The sequence below is a fragment of the Haliotis asinina genome, chromosome 6, assembly GCF_037392515.1.
Source record: "Haliotis asinina isolate JCU_RB_2024 chromosome 6, JCU_Hal_asi_v2, whole genome shotgun sequence".
NCBI lineage: Eukaryota > Metazoa > Mollusca > Gastropoda > Lepetellida > Haliotidae > Haliotis > Haliotis asinina.
Genome location: NC_090285.1, coordinates 27,508,489 through 27,535,786, shown reverse-complemented (window position 1 = coordinate 27,535,786; position 27,298 = coordinate 27,508,489). Strand labels below are relative to the sequence as shown.

General features: G+C 42.3%; 1 protein-coding gene across 1 annotated transcript in view; it reads right to left on the bottom strand.

Moving 5' to 3' along the window:
- LOC137287023 (splicing factor 3A subunit 3-like) overlaps positions 1-27,298 on the bottom strand; it is an 84,281-nt gene that overhangs the window by 23,412 nt on the left and 33,571 nt on the right. Inside the window, exons 9-12 of the mRNA XM_067819119.1 lie at positions 20,529-20,594; positions 19,006-19,074; positions 17,463-17,530; positions 14,578-14,688 (exon numbers count right to left, since the gene is read on the bottom strand). Coding sequence (XP_067675220.1) covers positions 14,578-14,688; positions 17,463-17,530; positions 19,006-19,074; positions 20,529-20,594 — 314 coding nt within the window. The remainder of the gene's footprint in view (positions 1-14,577; positions 14,689-17,462; positions 17,531-19,005; positions 19,075-20,528; positions 20,595-27,298) is intronic.

Genomic DNA, 27,298 nt, shown 5'->3' with positions numbered 1-27,298 from the left:
ACGTTTTGCATGGCCGGTTTACTCGATAGCATGTGGGCTGCTATAGTGTTGACTGGGCTGACGACTATGCTACGTCTCTGAGTTGGGACGTAAGCCACGAGCAGGGTTCCATTGTTCACGACTTTGTTTAGGTGGTTGTCTTTGTTATCCGTGAACACGTAAGGGGAGACGAGTCTAATATTGAGAAACCATTTGTTATCGGGTAACAACACCCACTTGTCATCTTCGGTGAAGACGAGCATATATGGTTTGTTTTTGACGACGGTAGTGCTCTCAACATCGTCTAAGTCGAACAGTTTACCTCCGAATGATGGGTATATTCTCCAGTTGTCATCACCGGTGTTGACGAGGGCGTACTTAGTGTTGGCTGTTGCTCCTGTGGTATCTATCATATCACTTAGGGCTCCACCGGAGGGGATTTCAACGCGTTTGTAAATGTTGTTTTTTAGTTGCAAGGCGTATGATTTACCATCTACTCCGGGAGCGTCGAAACCGCGTGTGTCTCCGAGGTCGGAGATCCCGATATTGACGCATTTTTTCACTCCGGGCCCTTGTGCGCTGGTCATGTTACGTGAAGTGTTAAGCTGAGGTATCCTATATTTACAGGATTATGATTTATATCTAACACCGATATTGTCAGTTCAGGTATGTTACCCTGGGTTAATCTCTTATACTGCCGTGGTGAAAACGACTCGGTTCTACCGTCGTTGAATTTCTCAGTTTTCACCGGCACTGCTCTCAGTATAGTGGAAGGGTGGCCTCCTTGAATGTTATACGTTGTGCTCACCTGACCGAGATGAATGTATAGCTCTCGGTACGGTACTAGTTCGGGTAACTTCGTGCCTGTGACGGTTGTTGTTGGTTTTATCTCGTCAGGAGACATACCGAGTATCCTCGCTAATGGTCGGCCGAGCCTCAAGGAGGTTCTTCCGTTGTTGATTAACACCACTGTGCCGTTTGAGTCGTTCATCTTGAGTTCGGCTCCCAGGGGTTTGAAGACCTCGTCGTTTAGCGAGCACACGCTGTAGTAGCCGTCAGTTATTTGACTGCGAGTTCCACTGACGAACAGCTTATTGTTGCTGATATTAATGTTAGTCCATTGCGGTAGGTAGGTGATATCGCAGAGTGCGACTTCGAGTTGACCTGACGTGTTATCGATCGCGTGCGTCAGCTGAACGGCCTCACCGCTAGTTATTCCTGGAAGTGTTATGTACATATTATAATATATGAATTATAAATTATAATATGGATTTAGCACACTTGAAAATCGTGGTGAATGCAGATGGTACTGGGTTTAAAACAACCTTTATTGATATCTTTGAAAAGTATGTCGTGTCCGTTAATAACGCGCAGGCGGTGGTAAACTGGAATCAAAACCCAATGCAGTTTTGGCAGAACCAACTCAACTTTGCTGTGTGGTGTGCGACGACAGGGTCGGGTGTGACACCAGACTATGGTATAGACGAACTGAGTAAGGCGGTTGTTTTGTTTCATATTTATTATCAAACGAGACGAATATTGAAGGAAATAAGTGCTCCTCTTCCCCAAGATAAAGCGTGGAGTATGACGAATAACCCCTATGATAGACGCGCTTATGAACGTATTTGTGGGGAGTTTGAGATTCCAACGAATAAAGACTTTCGCCTTCCTGGTGTGAACCATGGTCTCGGTATAGTTCTCGTGTACTTCTACAGGTCCGGAAAATATTATGCCGGTTCTAAAGATGGTTCATACAACCCAAACCGGCATACATTTACAGGCCCCACAACGAATGAAAAGATCCATGTCAGCTGTATAAAGCAAACCAGTCCTGATGCAGCCACAGCCTGGACTAAAATGATCTCAAAAACATCGAAAGGATTCACTCGTGCTGGTACAATACGCTTGAACGACTCGATTCGAACGTACGTGTGGGCGGTGTTGGGTGCGCAGTCGATGACGCGTTCTAACATCCTCGGTAAGGGAACTGCTTACGACGCTCAGACACAATTCGTTTCCAACGTTGAGGATGCTATCAATTCTCCAGTTGATCTCCCGCGGGCCATCGACCGTTACCAAAACGTGTTAGAATACGCCAGATCGAAAGTCAATTACGTGTTCGGCGTGGGGTTATACATGGCTCCGAGTGATATGCAACTGAGAATAAAAAAAGTGGTGGGTTATAACAACAAAATAGTCATAGCCACGGCGGACCAAAAGTTGGGTATCAACCCCGATATTAACACCCCACATATCCCACACATCCAACCACGTGAAACGGGTATAGTGGCGCCACCACCGGAGCCTAAAGTTCATGTGGAGGTACCCCCGGGGGGTGTGGGGGTTTCCACCACCTATCAGCAGCATATTGATAATAAAACAGCCTTAGTGATTGGTGGGGTAACTTTGGGACTTATTTGGTTAAAGATTTCTTAGCCGCTACGTACACCAGACCCGCCACGGCGACGATGGCTGCCCATAGGTTTTGACTGAGCCACATGGCAGTTTTAGATAGAGCGCTCAACAACCACGAGACGATGCTACCCAGTATGCCGGGAAGGGCTTCGGCGGCTTTACCAGCCAGTTTAGCTAGGCCTTCCCCGAGTTTTTTGATCCAGTCTTTAACACCACCAACACCACCGCCTGGAGTTCCACCGCCGGCACTTGGGGGTGTGGGGGCACCCCCCACCAGTGACACCACCAGGGTTGATATAATGAAACCCAATGCAGTCAGAATGCTGGCGATGGTGATCCCTTGCTCCCGGAACAATATCCGAATCCTGTTGGCTAAAGTTGTATCTTCGTTCAGTATTCTATCGATTGTTTCCCGAATGCGACTGATCTGGGATCGAAGATGTTCACGATTCGAGGAAGCGGCTTCCAATCGTGTACGTCTCTCGTCTTCTAAATCACGTATTCGTTCATTGATACGATTCTTCATATCATCGTCGTCAGTTTCGGTGAGTTTGGTTTTTTCCCTAGCGATGTGCTCGTCGATTTCGTTCAGTTTCCCCATGTTGTTCATGAGTTCTCCACGCACGCGTTTCACGGCTTCGTCTAAGCCGTACAGTTCCCTTACCGGAAAGTCAAACCCCGGTAACGGTTTGTCCCAGTAGGTGCTCAACAGTTTTTCTATGCTGTCCGAGGCTTCTGTAGCACGCTCTGGCGTCATTTCATCTATAGTGGTGAGGTGGGATCTGGTAGCTTGCAGATCTTCTTTAACGGTCTTAGGTATTGCACCACCGTAATCAGGCATGTTTAGATGATCAATGATAAATTCAACACCACCATTGCGGCTGGCTAGAGTTGACAAGGCCAGTGGTTTTTTATTGATCTTGTTAAAGAGGTCAACCTTTGGGGCAGACTTAAGACGTAGAACACCCTTTTTATCAATAAAAAAATTCTTATGGTATATACCCTGTGGTTCAACGTAGTTTTTATCACTTTTTAATCCTTCGTAATAATCATTTACCGTTGTTTCTAAAAGTTGTTGGCTCAATGGTGAACTAGTAAATGAGGTCTCCTGCTCATCAGATGCCTGGGCACTAGCGCCCGGCATCTCATCCATAGGTATGTCTTCATCCATTAGTATTTAAATATATTTTATTTATATATAACAATGTACGGTAGAAAATTAGATCCTTTCAGAAAATTGAGAGAGCCATTAGGTGCCAGAGCCGTGCGACAGTCGGTGACCATCACCAACAATCCCAGCAAGATAGACCAGAACCAAACTCTGCTGGTTAGATTTCCAAACCTTGGTGAGAATGACCTCATTGTACCAGGCACTGTTCGACTGGCGTTTAATATCACGTTGACCTCCGACAACGACAAACGCGAGCTAGTGCGGAACGTGGGCCGAGCTATCATCAAGAAAACGACCGTCAAGATCAGCGGTAACGAGGTGCTGAGCATCGACGACAGCGACGTGTTTCACTGCTACAAGGATCTCTGGAAAAGCGAGAGAGAACGAGTCAATGATGTGTACCAGGGTATCAGCAAATCAACCCGGGCGCGCATAGGATACGTCTTCACGACAGACCAGCAAGACAAGCTATCGGACGGTGAAAAGGCCATCGCTCTAGCATACGGGAATCGATTCTGCGTGCCGCTCGACTTCGAGTTGCTCACGGGACACACGCCGTTTTACCAGGCCGCGCTGGGTGATAGGCTCGAATACGAGCTCACGTTTAACGACTATAGCAAAGTAGTGCGTACGCCGAACGGTGATGAGGCCAGTTATGCCATAGACAACATCTCTCTGGAGTTCGACATGGTCACTAGCCCGGAGCTGGCCAGGCAGGTTCGAAGCCAGTACTCTGGGAAGATGGCTATCCTATACGATCGCGTACTGAGGCATAGATCAGTCGTGCGAGATAAGAGCGACACTGTGTGGAATATCAACCTGAACGTGCCGGCGCGATCGATGAAAGGTATCCTGGTCGTCCCCGTGGAGGATTACGATCCATTCCGGAGGGACAGCGAGAAGTTTTTCAACCCCGAGATTGAAAAGGTGGAAGTGACCATCGAGGGCGTGCCCAACCAGCTGTTCAGTCATGGTATGAGACCACACCAGCAGTGGGATGAGATAAAAAAGCTACCAGTGGGGGATTACATAATAAAGGACCTGGACCTCGGCTCCGTGCAGATCGGTGAATACCTGACCACCAAGTACGCCCTATGGTTGGACATGCGATCCACGGATGATGATAAACTGCACGGTAGCGGGCGTCGTATAGATAACGGCAGCGAAGGGATAACCATCCAGATTAATAAGAAGGCTCAAACCGCTGGTAAGTTGAAATTATATCTGTACGTTATTATGGACGCGCAACTTAATATAGACAATGGAAGATTCGTGCAAGCCATCTACTAGTGGGGGGTACCCCCCCATACCCCCCAACAATAAACTGCCCCACCTCCCCACTGACCCACACTGCGCTATCATATGCGGGCAGACTGGCTGTGGTAAGACCGTTTTCGTGTTGGATATGTTGGAGGGTTACTACAAGGATGTGTTCGATAACATCGTTATCATGTGCCCTACTCTGAGCATGAATAAAACGTACGCGCGACCTTGGGTGATGACGGACCCGGACGTACACAAAATCGACCCTGGAACACGCCTGCAGGACTGGTTGAAAGCTCTTCACGAGAAATTTAAAGGGGAACCGACGCTGTTTATACTGGACGACTGCAGCGCTAATCGCGAGATAACAAAAAAGAGAGACATGCTATCGTACCTGGCCTTCTCCGGCCGGCATGCAAATCACAGCGTCTGGGTGCTAACGCAGAAGTTCAACTCGGTGTTGAAAGACCTCAGGGAGCAGACGCGATGGGTGGCCTTATTTCACTGCAAGGACAGGGATTCGTTTGAGGAGTGTTTGAGAGAGAACGATGTGATGAGTAAATTAGAACGGGAACGGGTAAAGAAACAGCTCGCTGAAACTAAACACGCTAAGCTCGTACTAAAGACCGACCAACCAGTAGCATATATAGTTTGCTAAGCAAAGCTAAGTAAAAGCTAAGCAAAGCTAAGCAAAGCTAAGCAAATGCTAAGCATAGCTATGATATTTGAAGTATTTGTCGTGTGCAACTTAACTTTCATTTCTCTGTGTTTTGTTTGCATCGGGTATTATATAGTTAAAACTAAATCTTACTTGTTATATTATAAGATGGAGTGTGAGGAATTGCTCGAACAATTGTCTGTGGAGGGTTCCCCAACTGGGGATTCCCCCAAGCGAGAGAAACTGGTGGCGTTGGCTGTTGGCGGCAAAGCCAAACATTACTTTGGAGACTACACCCCGGATAAAATTCACAAAATGTCAGCCGAAGAAATCGATAAGCTATACGCTAGATACGAGTCTCGGCTCGGAGCAGAAATGACAAAAACAATAGGATCGGCTATGACCCAGATATACACCGGTATTGTATCACAATTCCTTCCCATTCCACCAGAGCGCCGACTTTACCTGTGGGAGGACCTCGAGAAAGACCCTTTTATCGAACACGCCGTGAGCTCTATCAGCTGCGGGCTGTACCACAAATATGGTATGTTGTTGGCTCCAGTGACGGCGGCGATTATCACGGCAAAACATTGTCAATTTGAGAGAAAGAATAATAATAATAGTATAGATGGATGCTGCACAGGAAACCCCAGTGGAGGTACCCCCAACAGTGATGGAGGAGACCCCACCCCCAACAGTGACCCCTTCAGTGGAGGTACCTCCAACAGTAACCAGACAGAAGAATCCTAAGAGAGTAGCTGCCGGTAAAAAACGGTGGTGTAACCAACATAAAGTGACCAACCCAACCCGACTGTTGTTGGCTGTAGGCGTAACTGCTGCCGTGGTTATAACATGGTTATACACCTCCCACAGTGAGCCACAACCCAACAGTGAGGTAACCCCCAACAGTGGGGGTATGGGGGTATCCCCCATGGTAGACCCGCATATCATGTTATAATTTAAAATATTTTATATCATATACATAATGTCTGAGGGGAAAACGTTCGTCAACGACGCATACCACGCCACAGTGGTAGCTAGCCTAGCAGTAGGGTACGCTCGGTTGACTAAAATGGTGCTTAAACAACCAACTATCAAGCTAGATTTCAACCTGCAGGATATGGGTATGCTCATAATGAACCTTGGTATGGCGATGGCCACAAAAGACATCCTAGTAAAACAAGGGATCATACCTGATAATATAATGAAATAAATATAGGGATGGCCACGATAGCTATGATGGTCGGTGGGGCGTTAGTGAATGCCCTGGCATTTTCCGGGAGTAATTTCCTCTTCTCGAAACTACGAGATGATCACGCGGCTGAAATACAGGAAGAAAGGAAGCGACACGATCTCGCTACTGAGAAATTACAAAGAGCACAGGCCGAGTACGCTAAAAAACGCCTCCAGAGGCTCGATTTCATTAACGAACAACTCCAGCGTGAAAACCATGCTGTTCAAATATTCAACGATGTCGATGAAGGAATGAAAGACTACTATCTACTAACTGGTAAACGATTGGAAGCGCTCAATAAACCCACACTCGCTCAGTACTACACACCATCCAAGGGACAAATGAATCGTGAACTGGGCTTCATAGTGTTGGGTATAGCAGCTACTGCGTTGGTTGCAAAGCAATTAAACTAAAATACCTATATAAGTAAACATGAGACCCGCTCCATACCGATGCGAATATATACTTATGGGGAAGACCGAGGCTTGTGGTAGGAAATGCAGGAATCAGGGGTTCTGTTGTTTCCATATGGGAAGTCCTAACTACACGTGTTCTGTGTGTGGTATCGGGGTTAAAGGGCACTACTGTTTATGTAAAGCTCACGGAGCGAACGTAGTCAGGCATCAACTCATATACGAGAATAAAAAAGGCTACATAAAAGAACGTAGGCGACTGCTCAAGATAGACTCCAATTAGAGATTATACACACCTACGTATAGCTATGTCTGTGGAAAACATATTCAAATATGAACTGGCCTTATGGGGCAGCTTCAGATTTAAGATAATAGTGGACGTGGTATGGATTAAAGAGGGTGTTAAGTATACTCACCCCTTCGAATGGGAGCGGGATATCGCGTCTCAATACCATATAGAACGTTTTTCGAGTATAAGTGAATACAAGGAATACTATAACCAAGGTGAGTACTGGATTGAAACAGCCACACTATATATTTTACCAGGTACGTGGGACGATTTGACAGAATGTCTAGAATTGTACCCGGCCACCAGAAAATATTTTTTAAGAGTTACTGCCGACCAATTAGACATTGATTCTCTTAGGTGTAAACACTATGGCTACTGTGCGCGAGCTCAAGCGGGCCGCAAAGCAGAGAGGTGTTATCGGGTATTCTAGAATGCGGAAGCCAGCATTGTTGAGATTACTAGGTTTAGAAGTCCCTCCTACGGTAAAACAGTTAAAAGCTCAAGCGAAACAGCTTGGATACACGGGTTATTCAAAACTGGGGAAAGCCGGGTTAACCGCATTGTTATCACATACCCCTGTACCCACTGTAAAACAACTGAAAGCCGAGGCACACGATTTGGGTTTAGGCGGGTATTCTCGTATGAGAAAACCACAGCTTGTAGAATTATTACGACAGAATAGAGCTATTGACCTACAGTTCGTGCGCACTGAGCACGCCGTAGGCAATTATTTGAGAGGTTGGCGCATGCACATTGATAGAAACATAGACATTACAGATATTAAGCCTCTGATAGCTGATAAGGTCAACCAGGAACTAAATAATCTAGGAAGTATCAAGTTTCAGATCACAGTGAAAATGTCACTCGATAAGCAGGTTGGGAGTACCACTGAGTATGTTCAACCTTACTTCCGAGGCAAACAAGAGGTCGTCACACATGTAGAGACCATTGACACATCAATCGATAATAGTTTTCAGCAGATACGAGAATACCTAGAACGCTACACACACATGGGGTCCGGGTGGGCTGTAGATAAAATCGATAATGTCTATCTAGATATAGCTAAATACGTGCCGTTCAGAGGTGGGTCATACCTAGCCTTGCCTCCCTACTATAAGAACAAACAAGCCATAGTAAACGTTAAGAATAGAGGAAACGATTGCTTGAGGTTATCTATCAGGTCAGCCTTATTTCCAGCTGCCACTAATCCGAACAGGCCTTCTAATTATCCACAGGACGATGGGCTCAACTGGGATGGTATAGATGAACCCACCCCAATATCCCAGATCACTAAAGTAGAAAAACAGAATAATCTGGCTATAAATGTCTTTGGACACGAAGGTAATACAACAATAATACACAGGGTCAGCCCGGTGAAGGATTGTCAAGTTATTAATTTATTCATGATTCAAAAAGGTGAAACGTATCACTACACGTGGATAAAACATCTCAGCCGGTTGTTGCACGACCAGTCGAAACACGTTGGGGAAAAACACTTTTGTGTACGATGCCTACACTGTTTCAGTCGGGCCGATTTATTAGAATCCCACCTGGAGGATTGCCAAGGTGTTGGGCAGACGGCCATACGAGTCGACATGCCTAAGGAAGGTGAAAATATCCTAAAATTCGACAATCACAAGAATCAAATGTCTGTGCCTTATATTATATACGCCGACTTCGAAGCCTTAATTGTAGGGGAATCATCCACTAGTGGGAGTTTCACACACAAAACACAAGAGCATAAAGCCTGTTCGTTTGGATACATTGTCGTCCGTTGTGATGGGGAAACGAAAGCTCCGGTAGTGTATAGGGGTCCTGACGCGGCTGAAAGGTTTCTAAAGTGCTTGCAGGAGGAAGAAAAAATTATTAGGAATGCATTGTATAAAATCGCTCCAATGCGTATGACCAGAGCCGACATGCTAGCTCACGCCAGTAGCACTAACTGTCACGTGTGCGACTCGCCACTTAACGGTGATTCGGTGAGAGATCACTGTCACATAACTGGTAAGTATAGAGGCGCCGCTCATAACGCGTGCAACCTCAAGCTTAAAATCAACCCTAAGACAATAAACATCCCCGTTGTCTTTCACAACTTGAGAGGGTACGACTCACACTTGATCATGCAGGCCATTGCGAAAATCGATGGTAATATATCGTGCATCCCAAACAACATGGAGAGATACATCTCCTTCAGCTTAAACGGACTTAGGTTCATTGACTCGTTTCAATTCCTCCTGTTGTCACTCGACAGTCTGGTCAAGGCCAACAATACCTTCCCTATCACAGATCGATACACAGACGCCGAGACTAGACACCTGCTCATGAGGAAGGGCGTATACCCATATGAGTACATGGATAGTTGGGCTAAGTTCACAGAGACCAGACTACCTCCTATCGACTGCTTTTATAGCAAGCTGAATGAGGCGTCCGTCTCACGAGACGATTACTCGCACGCGATTAACGTATGGAATAAACTGGGTTGTAAGAACCTTGGCGATTATCACGATCTGTACTTGAGGACAGATGTACTGCTGTTAGCCGACGTGTTCGAGACGTTTCGGCAAACATGTTTCAAGCAGTATAAACTCGACCCCGCATGGTATTACACCAGCCCAGGTCTGTCGTGGGACGCCTTGCTTAAAAAGACAGGAGTTAATTTAGAATTGCTTACAGATTACGACATGCACTTATTCATTGAGAAAGGCTTGCGAGGTGGGATTTCCATGGCATCCAAACGATACGCTAAAGCAAATAATCAATACGTGAAAGGTTACGATCCTAACAAACCAACCAATCACATTCTCTACCTCGACGCAAATAACCTGTACGGCTGGGCCATGAGCCAGTATCTACCTACAGGAGGATTCGAATGGGTACCAAACATTGATATTATGAGCATTGCACCAGATTCGAACAAAGGGTATATCCTCGAAGTTGACTTAGAGTATCCCAAGGAATTACACACATCGCACAACAGCTATCCCCTTGCACCCGAACGTATGAAGGTTAACACAGACTGGATGTCTGAGTACCAACATAACTTGTCAGGTGGTCGTGTGGCGGACGTTGAAAAACTCGTGCCTAACTTAATGAATAAGACCAAGTACATCGTTCACTATCGCAACCTACAGCTGTACCTGTCGTTGGGTATGAGGCTGGCCAAAATACACAGGGTGCTCATGTTTGACCAGAGCCCATGGATGGAGCCCTACATCAGAATGAACACAGACCTACGGAAAAAAGCCACCAGTGATTTTGAAAAAAATCTCTACAAACTCATGAACAACTCGGTGTTTGGTAAGACTATGGAAAACCTGAGGAAACGCGTAACCGTGAAACTGGTTAGATCTAGTGAGGAAGACAAGCTCAGGAAATTGATAGCCAGTCCGGCATTCAACCGTAATAAAATATTCACAGATGACCTAGTTGCCATACACATGAAGAAAAGTCACATAAAATTCAACCGACCTGTTTACGTTGGGATGAGTATCCTCGATTTATCCAAACACCTGATGTACGACTTTTACTACAACGAGCTCAAGAAACAGTACGGCGACAGGTGCGAAGTGTTGTACACTGACACGGATTCCCTGCTGATGGAGATTCAAACCGAGGACGTGTACGAGGACATGAAAAAACACATCGATTTATACGACACCAGCGACTTTCCTAAGACCCATACTATACACAACACGGTAAATAAAAAGGTCCTAGGTAAGATGAAGGACGAGTGTGCTGGCACGCCAATAGCTGAGTACATAGGTTTGAGACCTAAGATGTACTCCATATTGAAAGCCGACAATAGTGAGATCCGAAAAGCTAAAGGGGTTAAGAAGTATGTGGTGAAACAACACATCAAACACACCAGATTCAAGGAGGCTCTGTTCAAGACCCGTACTTTTAGGCATAAGATGAACACGCTTAGAAGTGATGGACATAAGATATACGGACTGACTATAAACAAGACGTCCCTATCGCCTATGGACACGAAACGTTGGATAGCTATTGATGGTATAAACACATACGCGTATGGACATGAAAAAATTTGAGGCTATTTATTACAGCCCGCGTGGATATTGGAAAGGAGCTAGCGCAGTAGATAAGCTATCTAAAATGACACGAGTATCACCAGAGAAAGCCAAAGCGTGGCTTGAAAAACAAGCCCTGTGGCAGATCTATTTGCCGGCGCCACGCTACGTACCTAGAAGGAGTTTCGGAATTAACATACCTAATAGCATTCACCAGGCAGACCTACTATTCCTACCTCATGATAAGAGGTACAAGTATGCCTTAACCGTAGTGGACGTAGCCAGTCGTTACAAGGAAGCCGAACCCTTGACCACGAAAGATTCGGCCAAAGTAGCCAAAGGATTAGAACGTATATACAAACGCAGCCCGCTGACTTGGCCAACAGAGCTGCAAGTTGATCCCGGACGGGAGTTCATGGGTGCCGTTTCACAACTGCTAGCCAAACACGATACAAAGGTCAGACGTGGCACGGCCGGAGCCCATCGCAGCCAAGCCATAGTTGAGAGATTTAATAGGACTTTGGCTGAGCGCTTGTTCGGTCATCAATATGCTAGGGAAATGACAACCACTGGAAAACGATCGACCGAATGGGTAGCGAGGTTACCCGAGGTGGTGTCGGCAATCAACCATGAAGTAACCCGGCTCACTGGTAAGAAACCAGCAGACGCTATCAAACTAAAATCAATAGTTGCAGAGTCGGCCGCTCCATTGCGTGGAAAGGAGAAACAGATACCAGATAGGGCCTTAGTTAGGTATCTATACCAGCCGGGGGAACACGAGGGTGATAGCCGTAAGCGAGCCACCGATCCTATATGGTCAGTCAAAACTTACAACATAGATAAAGTGGATATAAAAGCCGACGAACCTAACTTGTACTACTTGAGGGATGGGCCGGGTAGGGGTTTTGTAAGAGAAGAATTATTGATCGTACCGTACGGCACAGTGTTACCGCCTGCCAAGTCACGGTAAACGTGATGGCGTGGCTTTGTGGTAGGGGCAATAATAGCAAGAGCTAAGGGTCCCACCAAAGCCTCATTTAGTAAATGAGGCTTTTTAGAGGGGTTTTTGAAAAGTGTTTTCGGACTATCATTCCCTATACTACTAAGTGACATTGTTGGCTGCAAGTTTCCAAACTGTAACTGTTAGGCAGTAGGGGGGAACTTTACTGGACCGCATGAGGTGATGACAGCAGGGAGAACGGTTAGGACTTAACATAAGGGCCAATAAATATGTCTGTCACTTATGCTGTTATCTGATGGTTGTATGATGTGACTTGTAATTAGTAATGATCGCAGCACGTGCAGCCCCAATGCAGATGCTCTTAGTCTCTGAGTCTCCCTGGGGCTCCTTTTCAATTGAACCAGTGTCTATTCTAAAACTGAAAATCTAGGGGGGATTTGTCGCCCCCTTACAAAAAAAAGGAGGGGGATTTGGAAAATGTAGGGGGGAATACCTGTATTACCATCTTTAAAAAATAGTATGGATGTACGAAAGTTATTGCAGCCACCACCAGTGAAACTATTGCTCATATTATTTTGGGTACAATAGTCACATATCATAGCACCAAGCTCATTTTGAGAGAGCAATGGCCATTCTTGCAACCATTTTTTTCTGAAAAACACTTGGTTTGGGTTTTTTTTAGAGTCGGAGGGGCCGTGGTCAGTCTCGGGGTTTTGCTCGCCTTTCAATTCATACTTCTCCTCGGTCTGTGGAGACATGGCGCACACTGTTGCTTTCTCAGTGGTATTTTGTGCAAAAAGTCAGTTATTTTCATTCTTTTGTGTGGCATTATTCACGCCAACTTACCACAAACCGTTGTAAACAAGAATTTCGTATTCATTTGTTGTCTGCAGCTTCAAGTGATAATATTTTCTGATTTCTAGGACAAAGCTAAAACGAACTGATGTTCAAAAAAAGATCGATGAAACTGTGTTTTGCAAGTGCTGCACACAAGCACTATGTTTAGAGTTCATAGACTAACGTTGTCAATTAATTAATTAACCAAATCATAACTTAATTAACCAAAAAATGTTATCTATTTTTTCATACTGAATGGAATTTCGTTTCCCCAGTGCCGATAGTGGTTTTAACCAAGGGAGGTTACTCTGTTATGTTTACATGTTGTCACTTGAACATGACTGTTTTTATGAGGTGCAATTTGATCATTATTAGCACAAATTGTGCAATTGCGCGTCCTAGAATAGACACTGTAAACTGGGTTTGTTTGATACTATCAAAATCACACATATTCAGAGACCAAGCCTTAGTCTAGTCCCACCTATTCTACAGACAAAGAGGCTAAAGAATTTATTATGTGTAGCAATGAAACAATTTTATAAGTTATTATTTCTTAACTGAAAAGTTCTTTTCTGTTTTCTGTGATGGTACAACAGATGTAAGTACAAGTGAACAAGGAATGATGTTTATTCGCCATGTTCATAATAGCAAACCAAAATCAGTGTTTGCATGAGTTTCATCAGTAGCTCAGCCCGATGCTAGGTGAGATCATCAGGGCAAACAATATGTGTTTTGTGCAACCTAGCTAATCATTATGGTTGCACAAGGTGCAGTCTATTTAACAAAAAAAAAAACCCCTGAGGTGGAGAATCATTCACTACACTTGCCAAGCCTAACATAACCGGTGGAGAGTGATGGCGATTTAGTGATGGTGATTAGGCAATGCTTTCAGCAATAGTATAGACCCAAGTGAGACCCCACCACTACCTCAGTGTGACTTCAACAAGGGTTTTTGTTTTTAGTCATAGATCGATCCTATACCTTGTGTAAACATGGTATAAGTTAAAGAAAAAGATATTTTGGTGGTAAGAATTTATAATTTGTACTCAAACGAGAAGCATATATAGGTATCTGATATCAACCTTGTATTATATAAAATGACATGAATGTTATATGTAGTGAAAACTTTACCCATCACGTAAGGTGAATTTGGTTGATAAATGTAATGTATTCTGTTTCATGATAGGTTACAGAGCAATATCAATGACATTTCAAGTGTATTGAGCAGCTCTTGAATGCATGCCCCAACAAGCATGGGCTCTCCAAAGTGTTCAGACATAAACATAATTCATACAGCAGCATTTGATGACCATTTATTCTATATTGTACCTGTTCTTTCCAGCTTTCCCTGGCTTGGATTTGGCAAATAATGAAGGGTCAAGGTCTTCAAGGTTCTTGCCCTTTGTATTAAACAACCGTTGTGCTCGTTCCTCCAGTGTACTGCAACATACATAGATGACCCTAACCATCACTATACATCAACAAGAGTCATCAGAAGATGACATATTCCCCCAGCCCCCACATATCTGAAAGGAAAAATCATCTGAAAGCTTCTTGATGTATTTTTAGACTATGGAAATCATGAAAAATATAAATGCCAAATATCAGTAAACAGCAAAAGGCACCACTTCAACATCTGCCTCATATATCTGTTGAAAGATATCAAACAAGTTTTCAAGTTGTGGTCTCTCCCTCTGGAGACTAGGTCCCAATCATTTCCGTGGAAAACGGGAAAAATATGAAACAAAATCTGTAAATAGCAAGACCTGTCTAATATATCTCGCAAGTTTTCAAGTTGTGCCCTAGAAACAAAACACACCTCTCCCTTTTGAGACTAAGTCTGGAATGTTTAAATGGGATATAATAAATCATAAAAACCTGTATATAGCAAAAGGCACCACTGTAGGTTCTGACTGATATATCTACCACGCTTTCGCAGAAAAATATTGAACATTTTTTGAGTTATGCTCTGGAAATGAAGCCCACCACTCCCAATAGAATATGACCAAAACGTTTCCATGGAAGTCACCCAAAATATAAATGCCAACAGTCTGTAAACAGCAAAAGACACAACCTTAGGTTCGGGTTAATATACCTACCAATTTTGGTCTAAAAATAATGCTCTGGAAATGAAATGATTCTGGACTGACAGACGTACAGACAGACAAGGCATCGACTATATCTCCCTGCATTACATGCTGTGGGGAAAAAGACAAATTTTCAATAATTCCTAAATAGTAAAAGATACCACTTCAGCCCTTGGTTAATACATGTACCCAATTTCGATGAAGAATCTTACATAGTGCTCAAGAAACTAAATCCACCCCTTCCTATTGAGAAGCCCAAATTATTCTTACAGAAATCAAGAAAAATATAAATGCCAAAAAAAAAGGCACCACTTCGGGGTCTGTTTGATATATCTGCCAAGTTTTGTTGACAGATATTGAGCATTTGTTTCAGCTATAATCTGAAAATAAAATCTACCCCTTTTAAAGACCAAGTCCAAATTGTTTCCACAGAAATCAAGAAAAATAAAAATTCCATGAATCTGTAAATAGCAAAAGGTACAACTTTAGGTTCTGCCTGATATATCAACCACTTTTTGTTGAAAAACAGCTCTTGACTTACATTTTTTAAACAAGAGTCACCAGAAGATGACACATTCCCCCTGCCCCAACACATTTGAAAGAGCAAATCATCTGATAGTTACTTAAAGTCCAGCTTGATGTTTTTTCAGACTAATTCCAAATCATTTCCATGGAAATCATGAAATATATAAATGCTAAAAATCTGTAAAATCTGTAAAAGGCACCACTTCAAGTTCTGCTGAAAGATACTGACTGGTTTTCAAGTTGTGCTCCAGAAACTAAGCCCACCCCTCCCTTTTCAGGTTAAGTCCAAATCTGTTCCATGGAAACTGGGAAAAATAAAAATGAACAAAATCTGCAAATAGCAAAAGGAACCACTGTAGGTTCTGTGTCATATATCTACCAATTTCTGTTGAAAGATACTGAATGGTTTTCAAGTTGTGATCTGGGCAAAGGCCACTCCTATCATTAGAGACAAAGTCTGAATTGTTTCCATGGAAACTGAAATAAATAGAAATGACAAAAATCTGTAAATAGCAAAAGCTATCACTTTGGGATATGCCGCACATCTGCCAAAATGTTCCTAAAGCTATTAGGGAGTTTTCCTTTTTCAGACTAAATTTGAATTGTTTCCATGGAAACTAGGAAAGCCACCATCTTGGGATCTGCCTCACATATTTTTGGTGAAAGATATTGAGAAGTCTGTAAGTTGTGCTCCAAAAATGAAGGCCACCTCTCCCTTTTGAGACTAAGTCTGAATCGATTTAATGGAAACCAAGAAATATAAAAATCTATAAATAGCAAAAGGCACCACTTTAGGTTAGTTTTTAAATATCTACCAAGTTTCGCATAAAATATTGAACATTTTTTGAGTAATGCTCCAGAAACAAAATGATTATGGACAGATGGACGGACAGACAGATAAGGCAAAGTGTTGAGTACATCACCCTGCATTACATGACAGGGGAATAACAAGGAAGATAAGTGGTTTAAACGGCGAAGGGTGTGCAAATACTAGTACACAACCAACTTAATAGTTACAAACAAGAAAACAAGACCCCATTGTAGCCACTATGCACAAAGTAAAACAAGAAAACATAACTTTAAGAATACCCAAATATCAAACTGTACAAATTCATCATGTGATTGATACATATGCAAAGATTCATAAAAACATATGACAAAGTTCCATATTCATGCTCCATATTCATGCTCCAGAATATTTGAATCCAGTCCACTTTATTTTCAAAGAGAGAATAATTTTTTCAGAAATACCAAAACATCAAAGACTCCAGTTCAGCATTTGTTTCATACATATGCAAAATTTCATGATATAACACACAACAGTTTCCAAGTTCCAGCGTGTTCCAGAAATAAAATGTAACAGGCAGTACCCTGTCCCACGTCAGCATATGGACAATAAGTGACCACTGGTGATACTGATCCAACATTCAACAAGTACCAGGCAGTGCAACAGATGGTTCATAAGTGTACATAGTCCTTTGTCATGGAGGTGAACATGAGTCCAGATATTATAACAAGACCTAACAAGCATTCAGCTGGTTTCTCACTACCTAGCACATCCTTCATAACTGGTCTGTTACACAACAGGGCCATACTACTAACCCTCCACACTTGAGACCTAGGGCCATCAAAGCAGACTTGAGTCGATCCAATCCCAGTGATGCCAATTCCTGCAACAAACAACTCACAGTTGAACCTTTGAGTTATGGCTTAGAGTGTAGCTCCTAAAACTGAAGCCTCTGAGGTATTAGGATGCGCAGCATGTAACATGGTTTAAACAATACTTATGTCAGAAAGAAATGGGATTGCTCAGCAGGTAACTTCTGTACTCAAGGAATGACAAAAGAATGTCAAACCATGGTTAGGCTGGTGTGAATTCTGTTCTCAGTTGTGTATCATCATTTCTAAACAAGTCATCAGAAGATGACAGATCCACCCTGTTCCCTATAAAGTTGAAAGAACAAATCAACTGACAGTTACTTAAAGTCAAACTTGACTAGGTCCAAATGGAAATCATGAAATTTAAAAGTGCAAAAAATATGCAAATAGTAAAAGGCACTACTTCAAGATCTTTCTCACAAATCTGCCAACTGTTGTTGAAAGACAATGTACGCTTTTCGAGCTGTGATCCAGAGACAAAGCCACAACGTCCTTTTGGGACTAAGGCACAACGTTTACAAGGAAACCGAGAAAATAATAAATCACAAAAAAGTGCAAATAGCGAAAGGCACCACCTTAGGTTCTGTTTGTTATGTCTAACAACGTTTGCTGAAAAATACAGAATGTTTTTTTAGTTATGCTTCGAAAACAAAATGATTATGGACGGACGGACGAACAAACAAGGCATTGACTATATCATCCCGTGTTACATTTCGGGGGGTGGGGGGGGGGGAGGGGTGTGTGTGGCTAAAATTCCAAAGATGAAAGGTATACATCAATATTCCTGTCCAATCTGTGGACACTGCATCTAGCACACACAAGGAATTGGAGTAGTTTGACTGCACGCAAGGGGTCAGTGGAAAGATACCATCTACAGCCAAACTAATAATGGAAAATTAACAAAGAAGTGATCTTGAAGACAGCCACAATATAAGATTTACATAACAGATGTACTTAAGGTTTGGAGTGAGTGAGTGAGTGAGTGAGTGAGTGAGTGCGTGAGGGAGTGAGGGAGTGAGGGAGTTTAGTAATATTCCTGCAATATCACAGCAGGGGACTCCAGGAATGGGCTTCACACCTTGAACTCATATGGGGAAACGAACACATGTTCATAATATACACATGGACAAATGTATCCCAACACCTAAGACTTTTAATGCCCATACAGACATTTAAGGTTTTGGTAAGCACCATCTGGGTTCCCCGTTCTTTCAATGAATCCTCCCTTCCTGGCCTGAAACCCAGTGAATTACTAATGCTAATTGATATGCGGGATAATTAATAAGGTGCCAGCAAGACGTCAGACAGCATTTCACTTCAATATGAAAGGCAAAACATGCCACAAGGAATGCCAACATAAGGGAACTTTTGACAGAGATGTGAATTATTGAGTGCCAAGTCATGAAAGGGTTCAACTGTTATGTAAATCTGTAATCAAAGAACTCAACTTCAGAGGGGTTTCTACAACTCCATCCTCTAAACATACCTCCCATGATGAAAATGCTGACAGGTCAAGATGCGCTCCTGAATGGGTGAGTGCTCCTGTTGCTTCTTTCTGTCAAACAAATTCATCTTCAATATTACTATGTCCATCTTTACACATTGTATACCCTATCTGGAAATATTCTTTTGTGTAAAGCATGTACGAACATCATATCTCGTTTTGCATCTCTTCAAGGAATTATTCACATGGTAAAATAGTCCTTTCATGTTGTGTCTAACCAGTTTTACAACTTTTTCATACAATGAATGAAAATTTGTTAAGGAGTAAATTGATAGCATGTCAGTGTTTACTTTCTCCCACATTGCCAAAGACACAGGAACAAGAAACTATGTCAAACTTATCAGTTATCATATATTCTGCATTATATTACACTTGATGACTTCATCAGTACAGTGAGAGACTCAATTAATAACTAGGCAACATAAATTAAATAAAACATGCACTGGGCATGTAAAAACTACTTCACATGTTAGATTGGGCCAAGTAAATGTATTTCTCTGTAACTTTCGTTCTTATTATTGGAAAGATGACATAAAATTAAGATAAGATAGGAAATGTTTTGTCACGTATTGGAAATTTGTCTTGCACTCAAAGAACCAATAAAATACTTATCACAACAAGTAATTCAATGTGTGTATATACATGTGGGGATAGAGATTGCGATCTGAGATTGAATATGTATTACAGAAATGGGCTGACCAGCATGGACAAGGTGTAGTTTGTGTAATAATGCATTATAGAAATAAATCAACCAGCATGGACAAGGTGTAGTTTATGAACTGATGTATTACACAAGAGTCATCAGAAGATGACATATCCCCCCGACACTCACATGTTTGAAACGACAAATAATCTGAGAGTTTGAATTGTTTCCACGGAATTCATGAAAATTATAAATGCCATATATCTGTAATCAGCAAAGTCACAATTTCAAGATCTGTCTCATATATCTGCCAAGATCTGTTGAAAGACATGAAATGGTTTTCGAGTTGAGCTTTGGGAACGAAGCCCACCCCTCCATTTTGAGACTAAGTCCGAAACGTTTCCATGGAAACCAAGAAAATAATAAATCACAAAAACCTTTAAAAACCAAAAGGCACCACTTTGGGGTCTGCCACACATATCTAGAAAGTTTTACTAACAGATATTAAGAAGTTTTTGAAATGAAACACACCTCTCACTTTTCAGACTAGGTCCAAAACGTTTCCATGGAAACCGAGAAAATAATAAATCACAACAACCTGTACATTGCAAAAGGCACCACTTCAGCTTCTGACTGATATATCTACCAAGTTTTTCAGGAAAATATTGAACTTCTTTTGAGTTTTGCTCCGGAAATGAAACACACCTCGCACTTTTCAGACTATGTCCAAAATGTTTCCACGGAAACCGAGAAAATAATAAATCACAACAACAGATGGACGGACAGATGAGGCGTCGACTAATAAATGGGTCGACCAATTAGAAAAGACTCAGACTGGATACCAAAGCAACAAGAAACTGACCGGCCAGCCTGGAAACATCCCATCTGACCATATCTTCTCAAACTCCTTCTGGACGCCATCAACCTCCTGCAAAGATACAACAGTACATGTGACCTGACGATCTGTATAAACATGGTAAACAGATAAATCTGTCTGATCTTACGCTGAACTGTATGTATTCAATGTTCTCTAGGTACCACCCCATATCACAGCAGTCTGATCCAATGCTAAACTGTATGTCTTCAATGTTCTCTAGGCATCACCCCATATCACAGCAGTCTGATCCAATGCTAAACTGTATGTCTTCAATGTTCTCTAGGTATCACTCTATATCACAGCAGTCTAAGTATAACAGGAGTCGATTTCACTAATTTATAAACTGCACCAGTGCATGACTACAGGACACGTTTTAGGGATAACAACTTCTTTTCATTCTTGACACAACATTTCAATTCTTGCTAATTCTTGCTCCTTGATCAGGTGATGCTGAGTAGGTTGGTTAGTATCTTGGTTTTTACGACCCCTTATAGAAGAGTTAATTTGGGGGTGGGGGTGGCTCCATGCTAGCTGATAGTGAGAGTATGAAAAAAAGATAGATAGTGATATAGGCAAGGTTAACAGAAAACGACCCTCCAAAAAGGGAGGGCTTTCTGGGCAGGGGTAAGAAGTGGAATGATTTTGTTTGCTAGCATGAGGCGATGGAGTTGGTGTTGCTGCTGGACTGAGGCTGGTTTGCTTTTGGACATTTGGACAGTTGGTGGAGATGGGAGACTTCAGGGTATTTGGCATAAGGCTTTTACACAATTAAAATGGTTAGCAACTTGAATTTTGGCTTTGCGTACGGAAATACGCTTGTGTGACTATTTATGGTGTGCTGGTTAGAGTAGTTTTATAAGGTTTGTTTTTGTGATGTTATTTATGATTGCTTTTTGTATTTTTGGGGTGTTGTGTCGGGGATAGGAGACTGTGGATGTTTTTTGTGTATTTTGTGTTGAGTGTGTTAATGTAGTTCTGGATTCTGTAAGTTGAGTAGAGTGTGCATGTGTAGAATAAGTGTTGGACGGTTTGCGGGACTTGAAATGTGGAACAGAGCCCACTGGAGTGGCAATAGTTAAATTTTGAGGTGCCAACATATTGTCTATTAAGTGCAGACTGTATCTGTCGTGAGTCGCTAAAGAGGTTAACTGAAGAGATTTGTTTGTGGATTGTTTTATATGTCCACATGGCAGGGGAAATAGGCAGTTGTTTGAAGTTTTCCCATGCTATTAGTTTTTTGACAATATATTTGTATTCTTGTTTGCTGTAAGTTAGTGGGTAGTTATTGTGTGTGTTGTTTATCACTTGTTTGACTCATTTGATCCCAATGTGTGAGGGTAACCTTACTATTTTGATTTGTTTATTTTGGTTTGTTAGTGGTTTGTTTGCAGTATTTGATGTAGGAGATTAGGTCGGTTTGTGTAATTTGTATTTCTAACAGATTGTATTGCACAGAGTGATGATTAGGAGTTTGTTGTGATTTGATGTTTTTGCCATTTTGAAGGCTAGATACACTGCCATCTTTTCTGTGGTATATATGGACAGATTGTTTGGGATGTGTGCTGATGTTGTAGATATGCCTGGTTGTGGTGTGTGTATTGCAAAGGCTACTGTGTGGTTATATTGGTTGTGTGACCTGTCTGTGTAGATGTGTGTCCAGTCTGGCCAGTGTTCATGTATGTAATCCACTACCTGTAGTTTTTGCTGACTTTTGTTTGCTGTTATTTTTGTGATATTTGTTAGAGCAGTGTCCATGTATGGAGGTCGGAGATGATAAGTGTAGTGTGTATGACTGGAGTGAATTTTATGTTTCTAAGCTTGTATGCTTTTACAAGGTTGTTTAGTTGAATGGTTTATGGGAGTCATCGTCTTTTTTCAGTCAGCTTGACTTTCTGATGTGGTGGTAGGTTTTCAGTTGTGGTTATGAAACTGTTAAGTAATGGGTTTGTACATGCAGTCGCCCAATAGTTGGGTGCAACTTGTTGGCTATTGATGGGTAGGGTTATTTCTCCAGAGAGCTTTAGGAGAGATTAAGGGCCTGATGCAGTGCCGAGCGCGATTGTTAGTGATTTGTATTGTATCAAGTCTAGTTTCTTAAGAGTCTTTTTGTGTCAGTGCATTGTATGCAGGCATGGCGTATTCCAGTTTTGGTCATATGGTGGTCAGAGTGGTTTTTAAACAGTTAGTAGCATTAGTTGGTCTGTTCCCCAGCTTGTCCTTCATATGTGGAGCAGGGCATGGAGTCATCCCACAGATGACATCTTTACCTTGTCAGCTGGCTAGCTGGGTTAACCTCTTTGGTCATGTAACAAAGTATCACTTAGTGCTTGTTGGATGTGTTCCTGGGCTGTGCCTAATGTCTTATGTGAGGTCCAATGGGATGCCCCGATCCTATAGGTCACCTCTTATGACAAGCATAATCACCTTTTATGGCGAGCATTGGTTGCTGAAGGCCTATTCTACCCTGGACCTTCACGGGTCTCATATGATTAAAATGTGTTGGAGATAAGACACTAGAGTGAGGTGTACCATATTAGATGTGATGTGTGTCTGAGAATGCATTGTTTACTTTTACAGTTATGGTGCAGTTGTTTAGGAAGTTGTATAAAGTGTGGCATACTTCTCTTTATATTTTTGATGCATCAATTTTGTTATTAGTCCGTCATTCCAAATCATGTCGAAAGGTTTTGAAAAGTCGATAAATATGGCGAGAAAATTGTTTTTGGTTGCCTGGGCTACACTGATATCATGCTCTATTCTGATGATGTGATCTATGGTTGCTCTGTTTGGTGTGGACAAGCTCTGGTCTGCATGGTTGTTTGTTTTTATGTGATGGTGAAGTCTTTTACTTTTATTATCGTTTCCATGTTTTGCATATGTTCAGTGTGAGTGATATGGGTCTGTATGATTCTGGATTTTGGGGAGGTTAGCTTGGTTTCCTTATTGGAATGACAAGCGCTTGTTTCAATGTAGTCGGAATATGTGATTTGTACCAGATTGTGTTAAGCAGCTTTAGCAATAGCGTTTTGCTGCGTAAGGTGAACTGTTTTAGCAGCATTAAGTCATGTCAACTCCTCCTAGAGCAGACGTGGGCTTGCTTGTGTGTACTGTTTTGGAGTTGTATTGGGGGAGTTCATGGGGTTTGGTTTTTTGGCGTCTAAATGCTTGTTTGCTTTGTCTTCTTGCCCGTTTGATTTCTGCGTTCCACCAGGGAACCCTACTGCATTAGGGAGTTAGGATTTCTTTTGGGGAATGCACTTAGTAGCTATGGTAATAATTACTTTAGTGAAATTGTTGAAACAAGCTTCAGGGTTTGGACTGGTAATTTGTGAATGATCAATCTGGTTGATCAAGGTTTGATAGTTTCTCCCATCTGCTTTAGTGCAGTTGAATTTTGGATCTTGGTTGGTTTCTTCAGGTATAAAATTGGGACCAGTATTGATGTTTATTGAGATGGGAAAGTGGTTGCTTCCCCAGGGGTCGTCAAATACTTCCCAAGCTGATTTACATGTCAGATTGGGGGTACTGATGGTTTAGTCTTTTGCGAGGGATTTTTTATGTTGGCTGTATCTGGTTGGTGATTTATCATTTAAGATTATTAGATTGTTTTGCTGTGCCCACTCGTATAACAAATGCCCAAATTTGTCTGAGTCCCTTTTTTGTGGACCAGTTATGGTGATGGGCATATAAATCTCCCCAAAGATTGTGTGTTTAGAGATGTGTTGAGATTTGGCCAGGACATTGAAGATTAGCTTTGTCCATAGGGTTTGTAGTTTGGTGATATATGCTGACTAGTGTTATGTTAGTTATTATCTGTTGTGATTACATATGCTTCTGTTTCCAAGTGGGGTGTGTTTATTGGTATTTCTTTGTGACTGAGTGAGTCATGTATGAATAATGAAAGGCCACCACGAGTGACATTTGCATTGTTTAATGTTCGGTGTTTACTGAGTGTGGAGAAGTTGGGTATGGAGAATTGTTTATTTTTTCGTATTTTGGATTCTTGAATGGCTATTATTTGCAGATTTAGCTTATTCAGTTTTATGTGTGATTTTATTTCATTGGCTTTGGGTATGAATTGCATTAACTGTATTACATGCATTGTGAGTACTGGTAACAGTGCAAGTAAAAGCATGTGTAGTTTATCTTGGGCATGTGTGTTGTATCTCATGTTAGACGGTTTTAACGTTGTGATGAAATTGTGCTAATGGGAGGGTGTAGAGTGAGTTTTGAAGAAGATATTCGTGAATTGTTTCTATTGAGTTTTTGGGAGAGGGAGTTTATGCTGCACATTTTGTAGCTGCATACTTGTGACTTGTGATGTGTGTTGTGGGTGTGGAGTTGAGTTAGATCTTTGGGATTTGTGGGGAGCAAATGCAGGTTGCAATATGTTAGCTGGGGTGCCTGTAACAGCTGGGGCAGCAGCTTTGTTTTTATGCTGTGTAGTCCTAAAACCACAAGAAAATGCCAGAATAGCTGAGCAACTAGAGCAAGGTGCTTTTGACTTGAGCACTACAACCTGGCAACAGCATGAGGGCTTTGATGGTGGAAGTGCATCATCATTGTTGTGATTGTCATCATCGTCTGAAGGTGTGTACAATTCGGGTTGATCGTACAAGCTGCATAATTTGGAGTTTAAGGGCTTGGCAGGGGTGGGTAGGTCAGATGCTACAAGGTGTTTATTTATCAATAGGTTTGGTTTTGATGAAAAGGGCAGGCGTTTGAAAAAGTGGTATGATGGTACTGATCACAATTAATACAATGCTGCTGTTGAGTGCACTCTGGACTATTATGAAATTCGGAGCTGTCTAGATTTTGCAATTTGACTGAGCATGTCCAAAAAGGTGACAGCTAGTACATTGAATTGGATTTTTTTGGTTTTGTGTACTCTAAAAGTGACTTATCCAAAAATAACTTTGTCAGCAAGTCTGCTGCCTTTGAATGTAGGGATGACAGTGGAAGTGTTTGTTGGAGGGATGTGTGTTTTTTTTTTCTAGTGATCTAGAGTAGGTTGGTGATTTGAGGCTGGGTTGGGAGTTTGTTCAACATATGTCTGTAGGTTGTGCTCAGACTCCTCTGGGTTGGTGTGTATGACCACTTCGGTTTGGGATAGCCATCGGGGTGTTTGCCAGAATAGGTTGAGGCCATCTATTGAAGTATTTTTCATTGCCATATTGAGCGCGCCTTGATGCTGACAGTCTATTTGAAAGCCCTGCAACAATTGTTTAGAAATCTGAAGTAGAAGTGGATGAAGTGGAAGAGAATAGCTTATAGTCTTTCCTTGAGGCACCTTTTCCTTTCCTTTATCTTTTTGCTGATCAAGAGATGGTGTCGAAGTTGATCCTTGGGGTGTGGAAGGAGGCTGGTCATTTTGCTTGTGCTGGTGGTCAAGTGACAAAACCTGACTTCGACTGGATGCCATGTTGTGTTGGAGCGAGTGGCCTGCTGCAGGTGGATTTCACCAGGGGCCAAGCAAATATCCAGAGCTGACCCAATGATCGGTGGGGAATACAGATGACTCATAAAAGGGTTATTATCCACGGACCTGCTTTCTCCTATCTGGAGTCTGAAGATGATCATTTCCTCTGTTTTGACTGATTTTCACATCTGGATGTATGATACAGGTGATGCATATTTATTTACCTTTAATATAACAGGATGAATAATGGATTTTATATAGCACCTGGTATCCAAACCAGGCCTACTCAACGGCACTTAGTTGGAGAAAGTTTTTGTAAAGAGATACGTTTTCAGCAGTCAGGTGAAAGATGAATCAGTTGCTCAAATTTGAGAGGCAGAGAATTCCAGAGCTTTGGTGCAATACCTGAGAAAGCATTATCAGCTAATATTGAGTTTGTAGATGGCACTGAGAGCTGGAGCTGGGCTGATGATTTAAGAGATCTAGGGGGTTGGTACAGAGAAAGTAAGTCCTTCAGGTACTGTGGAGGAAAGTCATCTTTGAGTGTGGAGAAGGTGAGAAGGAGCTGTCTGAAGACTATGTTTATCTTTTACAGGAAGCCAGTGGAGGTGGCATGAGACTGGACTGATGTGCCCTGAAGGCTTTGTGCGGGGTGATCATGTGATTCTGCACGCACTGGAGATGCTGAATGACAGTGGAGCCTTGGCGGAGAAAATTACAGTAGTCTATTCAAGAAGTAACATATGAGTTGATCAGAGTTTTGCAGGTCTCAGAGTCAATATATCTGCGTATCTTTCCAATGCTGGAGAGGTGAAAACTAGCTAATCCTGTTGTGTTCAAGGTTTGACTTCTAGATGGCATTGATCTGTCCATAACAACACTGAGATTTTTCCTTTGGACTAAACGGTTTAACAAGTGCCTTGTCAACAGAAATGTTGATGTTTGGAATCTTTGCAAGTTGTTGATATGTGCCGAACATTATAAAATCAGTCTTGTCACCTTCCATTGATGCATGCTTCCACTGATGGTATTTCAGGTATTACACATATTGATTTGACAGATATATACAATTGCTGATTATCACCATAAGCTTGGAGTGATTCCTAATAACACTGCCAAAGGGTTGAAGATATAGCGAAAACAGCATGGGGCCCAACACAGAGCCCAGTGGCACACCATGTTTGTTAGTTCTTGAAGAAGATGTGATTCTATCCACTTGCACACACACTGACCTATTCCATAGGTAGGAGTCAATCCAGGAGAGGACAGCATCACTGATACCAAATGTGTGATGTAGGTGTCAGAGCAAGACTGATAGAGTCGAATGCAGCTGAGA